The sequence below is a fragment of the Pseudoliparis swirei genome, chromosome 6 (assembly GCF_029220125.1).
Source record: "Pseudoliparis swirei isolate HS2019 ecotype Mariana Trench chromosome 6, NWPU_hadal_v1, whole genome shotgun sequence".
Classification (NCBI taxonomy): domain Eukaryota; kingdom Metazoa; phylum Chordata; class Actinopteri; order Perciformes; family Liparidae; genus Pseudoliparis; species Pseudoliparis swirei.
Genome location: NC_079393.1, coordinates 27952186 through 27968603, shown reverse-complemented (window position 1 = coordinate 27968603; position 16418 = coordinate 27952186). Strand labels below are relative to the sequence as shown.

Here is a 16418-nt window from a genome sequence, read left to right as displayed (position 1 = left end):
GATGGTACTAAGATAATAATTAATAATATAATGAAAGTACAAAGATAATAATATAATGATGGTACCAAGATAATAATTAATAATATAATGATGGTACCAAGATAATAGTTAATAATATAATGATGGTACCAAGATAATAATTAATAATATAATGAAAGTACTAAGATAATAATTAATAATATAATGATGGTACCAAGTAATAGTTAATAATATAATGATGGTACTAAGATAATAATTAATATAATGATGGTACTAAGATAATAATTAATAATGTAATGAAAGTACTAAGATAATAATAAAAAATATGATGGTACTAAAATAATTAATAATATAATGATGGTACTAAGATAATAATAAATAATATAATGATGGTACTAAGATAATAATTAATAATATAATGATGGTACTAAGATAATAATTAATAATATAATGATGGTACTAAGATAATAATTAATAATATAATGATGGAACTAAGATCATAATTAGTCAACAGGTTATTTTCCGTTTCAGAACATCTCTTTAATATCTCCAGTTCTGCTTTAATGGAATCTTTTGCCATTTTATGATATAAAAGCATTTCTTTAAATCTACATTATACCACAATAACCAGTTTAAACCTGTAAGATGGAACATAAAACGTTTGCTTTGTCAAGCTGGAGCAAACATGAGACCTCTTTACTTAGACAATCCACCGTCTCACGTCCGCCCCTCACCAACGGTGATGAAGAACCCAGAGCCGAGGTCATGTGAAGGTCACAGGCCGCGACACCAGGAGCTCGACGTGAACTCAGAGTTGGAGGGCGGCAGTGAAAGTCTCTCAGGGCGGCCCGTCGGCCATCTTCCTCTTGCGGTAGTTGAGCACCAGGCTGGAGGCGGTGAGCTGCGCGGCGCGGCCCCGCTCCCAGCTCTGGAAGCCGTTGAGGCCGCTCTGCCCCGAGGAGAACAGCGCCTTCTCCAGGCAGTCCAGGCGCTCCACCAGCGCCGACGTGTCCTCGTTGTAGGCATTCTGGGAGGAGTCCATGTTGCGTCTGAAGCGGCCCACGAACGTCTGGGGGGGGGGGGGGAGAGAGAGAGAGACAGGGGGGGGGGGGTGCAACAAGGTCAACAGACGGGAAGACAAAGACGGCTCATGAAGGGCCCGGTGGGAGGATTACGGCTGTTGATTTGCAAATCAAAGGAAGACGTCAACCATCAAATGACTTTTTCTTCTGGTTTCAGTTCCTCTCTTCGAGTTAACCTCGACATGAAGAGAAGATCTTTGTTTGCCTCAAAGACTGTAAATAAGAAGTGGCTGTAGCCCATTGGTTTGTGGACTGCTGTCAATCACCTGTAGCCCCGCCCCTAAAGCGCCCCCTGCTCTATGGTCTGACTCTAAATGACCATAAATTATCAATGATGACATCATGATGTATAGAAGAAGACTTGAAACTAGAGACTGAGACATGAACTCATGTTTACAATGTTTACTGAGGGAATACATCAAGAGAAGTAGAGTCACTATATAGACTTCTATACAACCAGAGGAGCCCCCTGGTGGTTAGGAGAGAGAATGAAGCTTTAACACAAGAATAGACTTCTATACAACCAGAGGAGTCGCCCCTGGTGGTCAGGAGAGAGAATGCAGCTCTAACACATGAAGCATAGACTTCTATACAACTAGAGGAGTCGTCCCCTGGTGGTCAGAAGAGAGAATGCAGCTCTAACACATGACGCATAGACTTCTATACAACCAGAGGAGTCGCCCCCTGGTGGTCAGGAGAGAGAATGCAGCTTCAACACATGACGCATAGACTTCTATACAACCAGAGGAGTCGCCCCCTGGTGGTCAGGAGAGAGAATGCAGCTTCAACACATGAAGCATAGCCTTCTATACAACCAGAGGAGTCGCCCCCTGGTGGTCAGGAGAGAGAATGCAGCTTTAACACATGAAGCATAGACTTCTATACAACCAGAGGAGTCGCCCCCTGGTGGTCAGGAGAGAGAATGCAGCTATAACACATTAAGCATATACTTCTATACAACCAGAGGAGCCCCCTGGTGGTCAGGAGTGAGAATGCAGCTTCAACACATGAAGCATATACTTCTATACAACCAGAGGAGTCGCCCCCTGGTGGTCAGGAGAGAGAATGCAGCTTCAACACGTGAAGCATAGACTTCTATACAACCAGAGGAGTCGCCCCCTGGTGGTCAGGAGAGAGAATGCAGCTTCAACACATGAAGCATAGACTTCTATACAACCAGAGGAGTCGCCCCCTGGTGGTCAGGAGAGAGAATGCAGCTTCAACACATGAAGCATAGTCAAATTGTATGTTTAACTTCAGATATGTATACATTTATAATCATCATCATCTTTAATTTTGATTCATTGTTATGTTGAAAGATCAGAGAACTTCCTGGTTCTAACGTTTCAGAAGTCCAGCTGGGAAAAAGTCCAGAAGCTAGAAATCCTGATTCAGCCCTTGAATCTTCAGGAGGCTCTCCAGACGTGCAGCGAGGCTTCGTTTCTATTTGCAGACTGAATGGAGATGATATTAAAGATCACACGTTTCTCATCAGATGCTTTAAACAGCCCCGGTGTGATGTCATGTGTGACCACCGCGTGGCGTGGAAAGCTGCTTCATCTTTCTGAGATCAGAGATAATCTACCTGGCAACAGCTGCACCAGACAGCCAATAGAAAGCCATGGTTTCTGATCCCCTTGCACCCCCTAGTTGTAATTGTATATTTACTATATTATTAGGGTCCTCGTCGACTTCGTCGTAGAGGAACCTATTGTATTTCAAAGGATTATTATTATTATTAATCTCTCCCCGAAAACGTCGACTGTCCGCACTCCGTACGCCCCAGCAGACTTAAATTCCACATGCAGAAGCAGACTGGTGAAAATTTTCATATTATTGAGTTTTCGTATTAGTACATAAAGAAATGGCTCTATAGCGCCCCCTACAAACTTTCTTTTCAGTAGCAATAGTTTTCTTCCCCCGATGACCGATTGACTTGAGATTTGGTCCACAGGTCAGAATTGACCAGCTCTACAAAAAAGCCTCTCAGACCCCTAAGCTCCGCCTACTTAGATTTTCCGCCATTTTGAATTTCTTTAAAAACTGTTTTTTTTCAACTTCTCCTAAACGCTTCGTCCGAATCATACACAACTTGTTGTGGTTCATTATTGATTCAATGCCATCATAAATCTTTGAAAGATAGTTAATATGTCATTGCGTTCAGAAGATATGGACCAATGAACATCCAAGGGTGTGGCCTTATTTGTAAAGACACCTAACTTCCAAATCACTTGGACTATCCTCACCAAATTGGTAGCCTATGTCCACAAGGACACCTTTAACCTACCTTAATTTTTCCATAACGTTTGAACATTAGGGGGCGCTATAATCAATCCCTCAAAATATGCCTTTTCATGATTTTAGGGTTAACTACTCCTAGAGCTTAAACCCGATACATTCCAAACTTGGCCTATATGGTCTTGAGACCTTTGTCTTGAAATGGCCTTAAAAGATTTCAATAATATTAAACTTTGTGCGTTTGCCGGACCGGCAAAGAAACGCCATTCGCCATTAAAATTGACGTTGTTGTAACTCAGCCATACATAATGGAATCTGCTCCATATTTCTCATACATCATGACATAATGACCCTGAAGACATCCATATGCTAATTTTTCCATATGCTAATTTTTTTTCTGGAAAGAAACGCCATTCGCCATGTAAATTGACGTTGTTGTAACTCAGCCATACATAATGCAATCTGCTCCATATTTCTCATACATCATGACATAATGACCCTGAAGACATCCATATGCTAATTTTTCCATATGCTAATTTTTTTTGTGGAAAGAAACGCCATTCGCCATGAAAATTGACGTTGTTGTAACTCAGCCATACATAATGGAATCTGCTCCATATTTCTCATACATCATGACATAATGACCCTGAAGACATCCATATGCTAATTTTTCCATATGCTAATTTTTTTTGTGGAAAGAAACGCCATTCGCCATGAAAATTGACGTTGTTGTAACTCAGCCATACATAATGGAATCTGCTCCATATTTCTCATACATCATGACATAATTACCCTGAAGACATCCATATGCTAATTTTTCCATATGCTAATTTTTTTTCTGGAAAGAAACGCCATTCGCCATGAAAATTTACGTTTTTGTAACTTAGCCATACATAATGGAATCTGCTCCATATTTCTCATACATCATGACATTATGACATTATGACCCTGAAGACATCCATATGCTAATTTTCCCATATGCTAATTTTTTTCTGGAAAGAAGCGCCATTCGCCATGAAAATTAACGTTGTTGTAACTCAGCCATACATAATGGAATCTGCTCCATATTTCTCATACATCATGACATAATGACCCTGAAGACATCCATATGCTAATTTTTTCTGGACTTAGCGACAACAAGTGGCAGTAGGAAGTTACATGGTTTTTACTTTTATACACTCCTCGCGCAGATTATTCAGATCGCTCTCAAAATATACCAGAATAGACCTAAGACCTCGATGATGCTTCCCTGTGAAACTCGTAGCGACACGTTGAATCACATTCACATGTAATTTACATGACAAGGTCTAGACTTCACATGGATACACATGATGCATGTATATGTTCAAATTTTCACAGCCGCTGCTGGCAACCCTGGACTCGCTCAAATCTACTCCAAACTTCTCATGCTTCGTAGAATTCAAGGCCTGAGGATATCAACAAGCCTTTTTTCACTCAGTCAAAGCGCCACCGACTAGCAAAGTAAAATCAGTGTCGCGTGACGAACGGTCAAACGCCCGAGCCGTGCGCTCTCGGCCGAGGGGGCAGGCGTCCGGCCAGCACCCCCGACGTGCGAAGCAGGAAGAGGACCCGTTCATCGCTGCTTGCAGCTTTAATTACCTTTGCATTCTGCGGAAGGTTATGTTTTGATCGCTGTGTATTTATTTGTATGTGTGTTTGTGTTACTCGCATAACTCAAAAAGTATTAAACCGAATCGCATGACATTTGGTGGGACGATTGGTTATTATCCGGGGACCATTTGATTTGATTTTGGGATTGATCGGGTCAAAGGTCAAGGTCATGAAAAGGTAAAATCTTCTTTTTACCATAGCCGGTCAATTTGTATCCAGTTGGCAACGTATGCCAACATGTTCATAACTCAATGCCCAATCTTGTGATATGCGAAGGTATGCGCTCCACCGAGGGCCCGTTCTAGTTCTATATAGTATTAAATAACACTGGATGAGCATCTGGGCCTGTTGCGCACAACAATATGTATTACGACATGAGACCACACGTTTATTTATTAAGTGTGAAAAGACCCCTATGAATGATTATTTGTTGCACCCTTGCATATGCATCTCATGAACACATCAGAGATGCATATAAATGTTGATTCTTTGATCACGCTGCGAGCTCACCTGCAGCAGCGTCTGGGCGATCTCGGGGTTCTCCGGGCTGTCGAAGTGCAGCATCTGGGAGCCCAGGCCGTAGTAGTAGGGCCCCATCTTGTGCAGGTCCACCACGTTGGGGTCGGCGTTGAACACGGTCCTCCAGCCCTCCCGGTACACCTTGGGCAGCTCCACCGACAGCACCCTCCTCTTCCTCTCGTACAGACCCTTGGACAGCCACAGGGGGAGCTCCATCTTTGTGCCCTGGGGACAGGAAGTGGACTTCAGGCGGGGGTTAGGGTCTCTGGGGTTATGGTCCCCAGCTCTCTGGGGGGTCCCCGCTCTCTGGGGGGTCTCCCGGTCTCTGGGGTAATTCCCATGAACTAATGTGAAACTAAAGACGTAGACACGGCTGATGTTCAGACTTCGTGTCGTGTATCTTTATATTTCATTGTAGTTTAAGTGAACTACAGTGTCCCTCTATGAGATGGGAGTGGTACCTCGTTGGTTCTGCCGGTCACACACTTTAACGGAACCTTTCTCTTCCGGGTCCTGAGTAGCGGACCGGAAGTGGCAGCGTCCAGTATGACCGATGTGGACGTGACGTCACGGAAGTTGAAATGAGACCCGTTATTCAGGAGGGGGGTGCCTAATATATAATATCGTCATTATAATTATTATAACCATGAGGATTTCTTTAGTTGCCTACTGTGTGGAGCCCCTCAGGACGTGGTGCCCGACGCGTAGTGCGCTGTGAGCGGCGGCGCTGGTTGTACGTCACACAAACAGTTATCTCTGAATGAATGCACAGTTATCTCTGAATAAATGCAGTTATCTCTGAATGAATGGTCGCCAGTCTAACTCATCACCTCGGGGATGTCCTGCGCGTCCGTCGACCTCTCCAGGTGTCCCAGCCGGGGGAAGCGGCACTCCGTCCGGACGGGAAGTCTCTCGTGAGAGAGCAAAATATCGTCTAGAGACAGGAAGTTCTCCTCCATCCCCACCCCGGGTTCTACCGGTATATATGAATGGGTATCCATGTTGGGCCCGAAATAGGTTGAAAGTATCTTTATGACGATGTATGTCCTGAAATATTGAGCGAATACTATGTTCTGCTGTGTTTACAACTCTTCCTGTTTCCTCTTTTGGCGCCGGGACCTGTTGGCCAATCAGAACGCTCGTTGTGAGATCCAGACCAGAGCAATCGATATGTATTCATCCATGAGAAACCGATCGTTTTTCTTTCTTTTTCTGCTTTATATTCTAAAAGTTGCTTGATTGGTTTCATTGATTAAAAAAAAAAACGAATGTGTTGCTAAATATATATATATTCGTTTTCAAAATTGCATTCGTTTCCAGCAAATAAAATAAATAATAAAATGAAGTTCGCATTGTTTTGCAGAAAGATGTCAGGTGCAATTACGAATTTAGCCAATAGAGGTCAGAATATTACCGTTACAGCTTCAAAGCCTCCTTGTGTCGTGTTCATCAGTTCTCAAGCTTTGAAAATAATAATAATAATAATAATAATAATAATAATACAGATAGAAAATAATAATATTTAAAGAAGCTTGAAAAATATAAATGCTGTCCCATTAAACTATGAACAGGAATCAGTCAGCAATATATCTAATTTGAAATGTTTTCACATTATGAATTGTTATGTTTGTCATTATTAATATGACTCGTGCTGCAGATTACAAAGACTCATCAGACTGTAGCAGCAGATGAAGGTCAACTAGAACAGTCAGTTTAGACCTCTAGATGAAGGTCAACTAGAACAGCGGTCCCCAACCTTTTTTGAGCCACGGACCGGTTCCGTGGCAGAAATTATTTTCACGGACCGGCAATATAAATGACGTCATAAATATGACGTCATACAATTATACGAAGGGCATAAAGTGCCAAAACTACAACTCATCATGACGCCGAATGAGTGTGAGCCGTGCGCTTGTTTACCTGCAACGAGCCGCTAATGGAGACGGCGACACAGACGTGTGTTTGGTCCGCTGCTCCTAACCGAGTTCTGGTCGCTGTCATTAGAACAGGCAGAGTTGTTGTGTGAAATGTCCCTTAAGGCCACCGTCATTTGCATCTCCAACACATGTTCTTCTAGCTCGGACGGCTCGATTCGCCGGGTGGGTTTGTTTACAAATGGGTTGCAGGTCTATTCTTTTGCAGTCGGGTCTTTTGTGGTTGGAGTACCGCTCAAACTCTTTGAAAAGCCTCTTCCACCCGGTCAACGTCTGAAACATGTAGAATATTCCGCTGTTCACTCGCCCACACAGCAGCAACTTTATCGGCCAACTTGAAAACAGTTGTCATTTCCCTGAAGTGACAGAACTCATTGAGCAGGTTGAATCTGTTTAAGATTCTTTGTCACTGTGCCGCCAGCAGAGGGTTCGGCGCGTGAGACTCGCCTGCAGCGATAAACCCGAACTTTAAGACTCCTGAACGCGGCTCAGACGTACACATGGGTGGATCCGGTCCTTTTTCAAAAGAATATATTTTTCCGATTGATTATAATAAAAAAATGGTAAACTTTATTTATTCACTTTTTTTCCGCGGCCCGGTTCCAAACAAGCCACGGACCGGTACCGGGCCGCGGCCCGGGGGTTGGGGACCCCTGAACTAGAACAGTCAGTTTAGACCTCTAGATGAAGGTCAACTAGAAGAGTCAGTTTAGACTTCTAGATGAAGGTCAACTAGAAGAGTCAGTTTAGACCTCTAGATGAAGGTCAACTAGAACAGTCAGTTTAGACCTCTAGATGAAGGTCAACTAGAAGAGTCAGTTTAGACTTCTAGATGAAGGTCAACTAGAACAGTCAGTTTAGACTTCTAGATGAAGGTCAACTAGAACAGTCAGTTTAGACCTCTAGATGAAGGTCAACTAGAAGAGTCAGTTTAGACCTCTAGATGAAGGTCAACTAGAACAGTCAGTTTAGACCTTTGGATGAAGGTCAACTAGAACAGTCAGTTTAGACTTCTAGATGAAGGTCAACTAGAACAGTCAGTTTAGACCTTTGGATGAAGGTCAACTAGAACAGTCAGTTTAGACCTCTAGATGAAGGTCAACTAGAAGAGTCAGTTTAGACTTCTAGATGAAGGTCAACTAGAACAGTCAGTTTAGACTTCTAGATGAAGGTCAACTAGAACAGTCAGTTTAGACCTTTGGATGAAGGTCAACTAGAACAGTCAGTTTAGACTTCTAGATGAAGGTCAACTAGAACAGTCAGTTTAGACCTTTGGATGAAGGTCAACTAGAACAGTCAGTTTAGACCTTTGGATGAAGTCAGAAACTGAGAAGTTGTGTTTATTTTAGTTGGAAAAAACGAAGAGAAAACCCCCCATTGACTTTAGGAAAGTACCGGAAGTGCAGCACTGCTGACTCATGTCTGGGCTTTAGGACTCGTGCTCCATGGCGACGGTGACTAAGGATTACGAGGATCATCAAATCGGATGTCCATCCCATACATGTAGTGTTGAATCATCCTCCTGTACTGGTCGGGACCAGGGTGCATGATGGGAGATCTGGGTCGCAGAGGCAACGGGAAGAGAAGAGAGTCATCTAGCACAATTTATTCCACCATTTGTTTACAGCAGCTTTGTAAATGCAGTTTGTAGAAGTCTTCATACTCTGTGGGTAACACCTCACATGATTGGAATATTAAACAAATATTGTTAAATATGAACAAATGAATAAATAAGCCCCGTCCGATGGATCGTTAGTGGGACTGCGGAGTCCTTTTTATTTCTTCTTTTTTTTCCCGGGTCCGAGTGGCTCGCATCACCAGTCCAGACCTACTGCAGCAGAAACACACACACACACACACACACACACACACACACACACACACACACACACACACATGCACAAACAGTCATACGCACGGAGACACACACTCAAGACTCTCGCGGGAAAAGGTCAGAGAAAGAGAAGCCGGACGTCACGTACGATGTGAAGCGTCACGTACGACGTGAAGCGTCACGTACGATGTGATACGTCAACACACACACACACACACGGTGCTTTCCCAGCCAGTCCTCGACACTGACCTTTTACGCTATCTCTTTCACACACACACACACACACACACACACACACACACACACACACACAGACACACACAGACACACACACACACAGACACACACACACACAGGGTACATACACATACCAGGTGAAGCCTGACACCGGAGCGTCCTGAACACACACGTTACACAGTAGGAGCGTAATCTACACTGCTGCCCCGCCCCCACAAGCTGACCCCAAGTCTGGGTCTCCCCCCTCCGTCCCCCGTCAGCACTATTTGGGATCTTTTTGACGTTCTTGCTGAGTCATGTCTCTGGTTCCTGCAGCTCGTCTTCATCCTCCCCAGTTAAGGCTGTGGGAGGGCTGATTGGGGGGGGGGGGGGCTCTTGATCTCGAGTCGGCGGGGTGGAGAGTCGAGGAGGGGGGGGGTTCTTTGATGTCCGATGGATCGACAGTCACGTTTTTTCTGGCTTCGGTTCACAAAGTCTCTTCTCGGTGAGGACGGCGGGCCGTCGGGGTGAGTGTGTGTCGTGGTTTTGATTGTTTCTTCAGATTCGGGTCCAGACGTCCACCAGGACCCCGAGATGTCCTGGAGAGGAGAGGAGGGACAGACGGGGGACAACGAGAGGAGAGGAGGGACAGACGGGGGACAACGAGAGGAGAGGAGGGACAGATGGGGGACAACGGGAGGAGAGGAGGGACAGACAGGGGACAACGGGAGTAGAGGAGGGACAGATGGGGGACAACGGGAGGAGAGGAGGGACAGAGGGGGGACAAGGGGAGGAGAGGAGGGACAGATGGGGGACAACGGGAGGAGAGGAGGGACAGATGGGGGACAACGAGAGGAGAGGAGGGACAGATGGGGGACAACGAGAGGAGAGGAGGGACAGATGGGGGACAGATGGGGGACAACGGGGGGAGAGGAGGGACAGATGGGGGACAACGGGAGGAGAGGAGGGACAGACAGGGGACAACGGGAGGAGAGGAGGGACAGATGGGGGACAACGGGAGGAGAGGAGGGACAGATGGGGGACAACGGGAGGAGAGGAGGGACAGACAGGGGACAACGGGAGGAGAGGAGGGACAGATGGGGGACAACGGGAGGAGAGGAGGGACAGATGGGGGACAACGGGAGGAGAGGAGGGACAGACAGGGGACAACGGGAGGAGAGGAGGGACAGATGGGGGACAACGGGAGGAGAGGAGGGACAGATGGGGGACAACGGGAGGAGAGGAGGGACAGACGGGGGACAACAAGAGGAGAGGAGGGACAGACGGGGGACAACGAGAGGAGAGGAGGGACAGACGGGGGACAACGAGAGGAGAGGAGGGACAGACGGGGGACAACAGGAGGAGAGAGGAGGGACAGATGGGGACAACAGGGAGGAGAGGAGGTACAGGCGGGGGACAACGAGAGGAGAGGAGGGACAGATGGGGGACAACGGAGGAGAGGAGGGACAGACGGGGGACAACAGGAGGAGAGGAGGGACAGACGGGGGACAACGAGAGGAGAGGAGGGACAGACGGGGGACAACAAGAGGAGAGGAGGGACAGATGGGGGACAACAAGAGGAGAGGAGGGACAGATGGGGGACAACGGGAGGAGAGGAGGGACAGACGGGGGACAACGAGAGGAGAGGAGGGACAGATGGGGGACAATGAGAGGAGAGGAGGGACAGATGGGGGACAACAAGAGGAGAGGAGGGACAGACGGGGGACAATGAGAGGAGAGGAGGGACAGATGGGGGACAACGAGAGGAGAGGAGGGACAGACGGGGGACAACAAGAGGAGAGGAGGGACAGATGGGGGACAACGAGAGGAGAGGAGGGACAGATGGGGGACAACGAGAGGAGAGGAGGGACAGACGGGGGACAATGAGAGGAGAGGAGGGACAGATGGGGGACAACGAGAGGAGAGGAGGGACAGATGGGGGACAACGAGAGGAGAGGAGGGACAGACAGGGGACAATGAGAGGAGAGGAGGGACAGATGGGGGACAAGGAGGAGAGGAGGGACAGATGGGGACAGCAAGAGGAGAGGAGGGACAGATGGGGGACAACGAGAGGAGAGGAGGGACAGATGGGGGACAACGGGAGGAGAGGAGGGACAGATGGGGGACAACGGGAGGAGAGGAGGGACAGACGGGGGACAACAAGAGGAGAGGAGGGACAGACGGGGACAACGAGAGGAGAGGAGGGACAGGCAGGGGACAACGAGGAGGGACAGAGGGGGACAAGAGGAGAGGAGGGACAGACGGGGACAACGAGAGGAGAGGAGGGACAGACGGGGACAACGAGAGGAGAGGAGGGACAGACGGGGACAGGAGGAGAGGAGGGACAGGCAGGGGACAACGGAGGAGAGGAGGGACAGGCAGAGGAGAGGAGGGACAGAGGGGACAACAAGAGGAGAGGAGGGACAGGGGGACAACGGAGGAGAGGAGGGACAGGCAGGGGACAACAAGAGGAGAGGAGGGACAGATGGGGGACAACGAGGAGAGGAGGGACAGATGGGGACAACGGGAGGAGAGGAGGGACAGACAGGGGACAACAGGAGGAGAGGAGGGACAGACAGGGGGACAACGAGGAGAGGAGGGACAGACAGGGGACAACAAGAGGAGAGGAGGGACAGGCAGGGGACAACGAGAGGAGAGGAGGGGACAGACGAGAGGAGAGGGAGGGACAGACGGGGGACAACGAGAGAGAGGAGGGACAGATGGGGACAGGAGGAGAGGAGGGACAGATGGGGACAAAGGAGGAGAGGGGACAGATGGGGACAGGAGGAGAGGAGGACAGGCAGGGGACAACGAGGAGAGGAGGGACAGATGGGGACAACAAGAGGAGAGGAGGGACAGACGGGACAACAGGAGAGGAGGGACAGACAGGGAGGAGAGGAGGGACAGGGGGGACAACGAGAGGAGGAGGGACAGATGGGGACAACGAGAGGAGAGGAGGGACAGGGGACAAGAGGAGAGGAGGGACAGATGGGGACAACAAGAGGAGAGGAGGAGGGACACAGCAGGGGGACAAGGAGAGGAGGGACAGATGGGGGACGACAGGTTAACATGACAATCATGTACACAGCAGGGTCGTCTTTCCATCCGAGGATTTGCGGTTCGATCCCCGGCTCCATTAGCCCATGTCGATGTGTCCTTGAGCAAGGCACACCAACATGTCCCCCGCAGCTGTGTGGCTGTTAGTTAGCCCTGATGAGCACCTGGCTCCTCCCATCAGGGTGTGAATCGGTGAATGATGTTGTGTTCAAGTGCTTTGAGTGGTCAGAAGACTGGAGCAGGTCCATTGACCACGCCCACCAGGGGAGGACAGACAGGAAGTGGACCAAGTCGGAAACCGGTTTCCTCACCTGGATCAGGCCTGGGGCTCCGTCAGTCAGAGGGGTGCTCGGGGCAGGACCGATTGATCTCAAACCACGAGTCTATACAGCTGCAGGCACACAGACCAGGAGTTAGTACGCACCAGGAGTTAGTCCCACCAGGAGTTAGTACGCACCAGGAGTTAGTCACACACCAGGAGTTAGTCACACCAGGAGTTAGTACACACCAGGAGTTACTCACACACCAGGAGTTAGTCACACCAGGAGTCAGTCACACCAGGAGTTAGTCACACACCAGGAGTTAGTACACACCAGGAGTTAGTACACACCAGGAGTTAGTACACACCAGGAGTTAGTCACACACCAGGAGTTAGTACACACCAGGAGTTAGTCACACACCAGGAGTTAGTCACACACCAGGAGTTAGTACACACCAGGAGTTAGTCACACCAGGAGTTAGTCACACACCAGGAGTTAGTCACACCAGGAGTTAGTACACACCAGGAGTTAGTCACACCAGGAGTTAGTCACACACCAGGAGTTAGTCACACACCAGGAGTTAGTCACACACCAGGAGTTAGTCCCACACCAGGAGTTAGTCACACCAGTTAGTACACCAGGGTTAGTCACCAGGAGTTAGTCACACACCAGGAGTTAGTCACACCAGGAGTTAGTCACACCAGGAGTTAGTACACACCAGGGTTAGTACACACCAGGAGTTAGTACACACCAGGAGTTAGTCACACCAGGAGTTAGTCACACACCAGGAGTTAGTCACACACCAGGAGTTAGTACACCAGGAGTTAGTCCCACCAGGAGTTAGTCACACACCAGGAGTTAGTCACACACCAGGAGTTAGTACACACCAGGAGTTAGTACACATCAGGAGTTAGTCACACCAGGAGTTAGTCACACACCAGGAGTTAGTCACACCAGGAGTTAGTCACACCAGGGTTAGTCACACACCAGGAGTTAGTCCACATCAGGAGTTAGTCACACACCAGGAGTTAGTCACACCAGGAGTTAGTCACACCAGGAGTTAGTCACACACCAGGAGTTAGTACACACCAGGAGTTAGTCACACCAGGAGTTAGTCACACACCAGGAGTTAGTACACACCAGGAGTTAGTCCCACCAGGAGTTAGTCACACACCAGGAGTTAGTCACACACCAGGAGTTAGTACACACCAGGAGTTAGTCACACCAGGAGTTAGTCACACCAGGAGTTAGTCCCACCAGGAGTTAGTCACACACCAGGAGTTAGTCACACACTAGGAGTTAGTCACACCAGGAGTTAGTCACACCAGGAGTTAGTCACACCAGGAGTTAGTCACACCAGGAGTTAGTACACACCAGGAGTTAGTCACACTAGGAGTTAGTCACACACTAGGAGTTAGTCACACACCAGGAGTTAGTACACACCAGGAGTTAGTCACACACCAGGAGTTAGTACACACCAGGAGTTAGTCCACCAGGAGTTAGTCACACCAGGAGTCAGTCACACACCAGGAGTTAGTCCCACCAGGAGTTAGTCACACACCAGGAGTTAGTACACACCAGGAGTTAGTATGCACCAGGAGTTAGACCCACCAGGAGTTAGTCCCACCAGGAGTTAGTACACACCAGGAGTTAGTCACACACCAGGAGTTAGTACACACCAGGAGTTAGTCCCACCAGGAGTTAGTCCCACCAGGAGTTAGTCACACACCAGGAGTTAGTCACACACCAGGAGTTAGGTTAGTCCACCAGGAGTTAGTATGCACCAGGAGTTAGACCCACCAGGAGTTAGTCCCACCAGGAGTTAGTCACACACCAGGAGTTAGTCACACACCAGGAGTTAGTACACACCAGGAGTTAGTCCCACCAGGAGTTAGTCCCACCAGGAGTTAGTCCCACCAGGAGTTAGTCACACACCAGGAGTTAGTCCCACCAGGAGTTAGTCCCACCAGGAGTTAGTCACACACCAGGAGTTAGTCACACACCAGGAGTTAGTCCCACTAGGAGTGAGACCCACCAGGAGTTACTCACACACCAGGTCAGCACACAGAGGTTATGAGGTCATGAGGTGAAACACAGCTTCACTTCCTTCTCTTCCTTCTCATCTTTCCTCCTCGTAGTGACCTCGTCGTTTGAATGTGGGACCCTCCAATAACCGATAATGATCTCCATGTAAAACTACAGATACATCACTGCGTCTTTAAAAGGAGGCGGGGCCCCAAACAGCCCCATGTTCCCTCAATCCTCTCTGTGACGTCACTGTCTCTTCACTCCTAGTGTCTCTCACTCTGTGTTTCTGGTTTGTCACTCCGTGTTTCTCATGTTGCTGACGGTCTCGTCCAGGTCACCCTCCAAAAAGAGATGTTTCATCTCAATGGGATTCAGCTGCTTCAATAAAGGTTTGAATCATCAAATCAAAGAAAGCGATGTGTACTTGAGGAACACCCTTTGATCTGAACGCAGTGTTTCACGTTCCTGTAGAAGAGGAACGCGTTTGACTTCTATAGGAAGTGAAACGTCTCATTCTGACATTGATCATACGTTGTGATGCAAATCTTTTAGATAACTGGATTATATTAAATCAAACGATGAACATTGACACAGACTAGATATGATATGTCTGCTGATGCTGTTATTAATGCAGATTACTGTCATCAATAGCTGTAGAGACAGTAAACACATCTCACATGAGGGAAACACAACCGGGCCCAACGCACTAGAAGTATGAATTACGAAGTAAGTTGATAAAGTGTGAATGTGAGGACTCATAAAGGTACGTTTACATGGAAATAAAGGAGAAGTTCAACATTTATGGACCATGTTGAGCTCTTTTAGGCTCGTGTCAATGAACTCCTGTTGCATCATTGATGCTCCGCGTTGACAGATTGGAGCTTAAAGGATTCATTTCCTTCTTCACACTGTGGGTCGTGTTCATCCCTCTGCAGCTGACTTCTATCAGCTGTAACCTTGTTGTCATATGTTGATGATGGAACCCCGGAAACATTAGAAAGCTGCTGGTTCTGACATGGAGAGGGTATGGATACGGACAAACTATTCAAATATCGACTATTATTATTATTGGGAGTAAATGAGTGAAATAAGCTGAACACCGACAGCGGCCCGTCCTCCAGGAATGTGGATTTAATTAGAAGAAGTGCACATTTACATAGGGGCAGTGATTCAAATGTGTGTGTGTGTGTGTGTGTGTGTGTGTGTGTGTGTGTGAGTGTGTGTGTGTGTCACCTTTTATGGTAGATGCAGAGGCACGGCAGTCTGGCGATGGTGTCCCCTTGCTGCAGCTCCTCTAGACAGATCACACACTCACCGGCATCCCTCGCCAGCACATCATCTACACACACACACACACAGACAGACACACACAGACACACAGAGACACACAGACACACACACACAGACACACACAGACACACACACAGAGACACACACACACACACACAGACACACACACACACAGACACACACACAGAGACACACACACACAGACACACACACACACACACAGACACACACACACACACACAGACACACACACACACAGACACACACACACACACAGACACACACACACAGACACACACACACACAGACACAGACACACACAGACACACACACACACACACAGACACAC

The 16418-nt window shown here is 47.9% G+C and overlaps 2 protein-coding genes across 3 annotated transcripts in view; both read right to left on the bottom strand.

Annotated features, from left to right (window-relative positions):
• Positions 1 to 494: 494 nt before the first annotated feature.
• gins3 (GINS complex subunit 3) lies at positions 495 to 6521 on the bottom strand. Its single transcript, XM_056415996.1, has 3 exons — positions 6281 to 6521; positions 5442 to 5675; positions 495 to 1048 (listed from the first exon to the last, which is right to left on the bottom strand). The coding sequence occupies exons 1-3, from the start codon at positions 6449 to 6451 to the stop codon at positions 818 to 820; spliced, it is 636 nt and encodes a 211-aa protein (XP_056271971.1). The 5' UTR covers positions 6452 to 6521; the 3' UTR covers positions 495 to 817.
• Positions 6522 to 9750: 3229 nt separating this feature from the next.
• Positions 9751 to 16418, bottom strand: part of znrf1 (zinc and ring finger 1) — a 51534-nt gene continuing 44866 nt past the window's right edge. The window contains exons 3-5 of one of the 2 annotated variants that reach the window (XM_056415982.1): positions 16013 to 16118; positions 12803 to 12882; positions 9948 to 10033 (exon numbers count right to left, since the gene is read on the bottom strand). In XM_056415982.1, the coding sequence (XP_056271957.1) occupies positions 12825 to 12882; positions 16013 to 16118 (164 nt within the window). In that variant the 3' untranslated portion in view covers positions 9948 to 10033; positions 12803 to 12824. Of the gene's footprint in view, positions 10034 to 12802; positions 12883 to 16012; positions 16119 to 16418 lie in introns of both variants that reach the window. The other variant, XM_056415981.1, reaches the window with a different exon arrangement.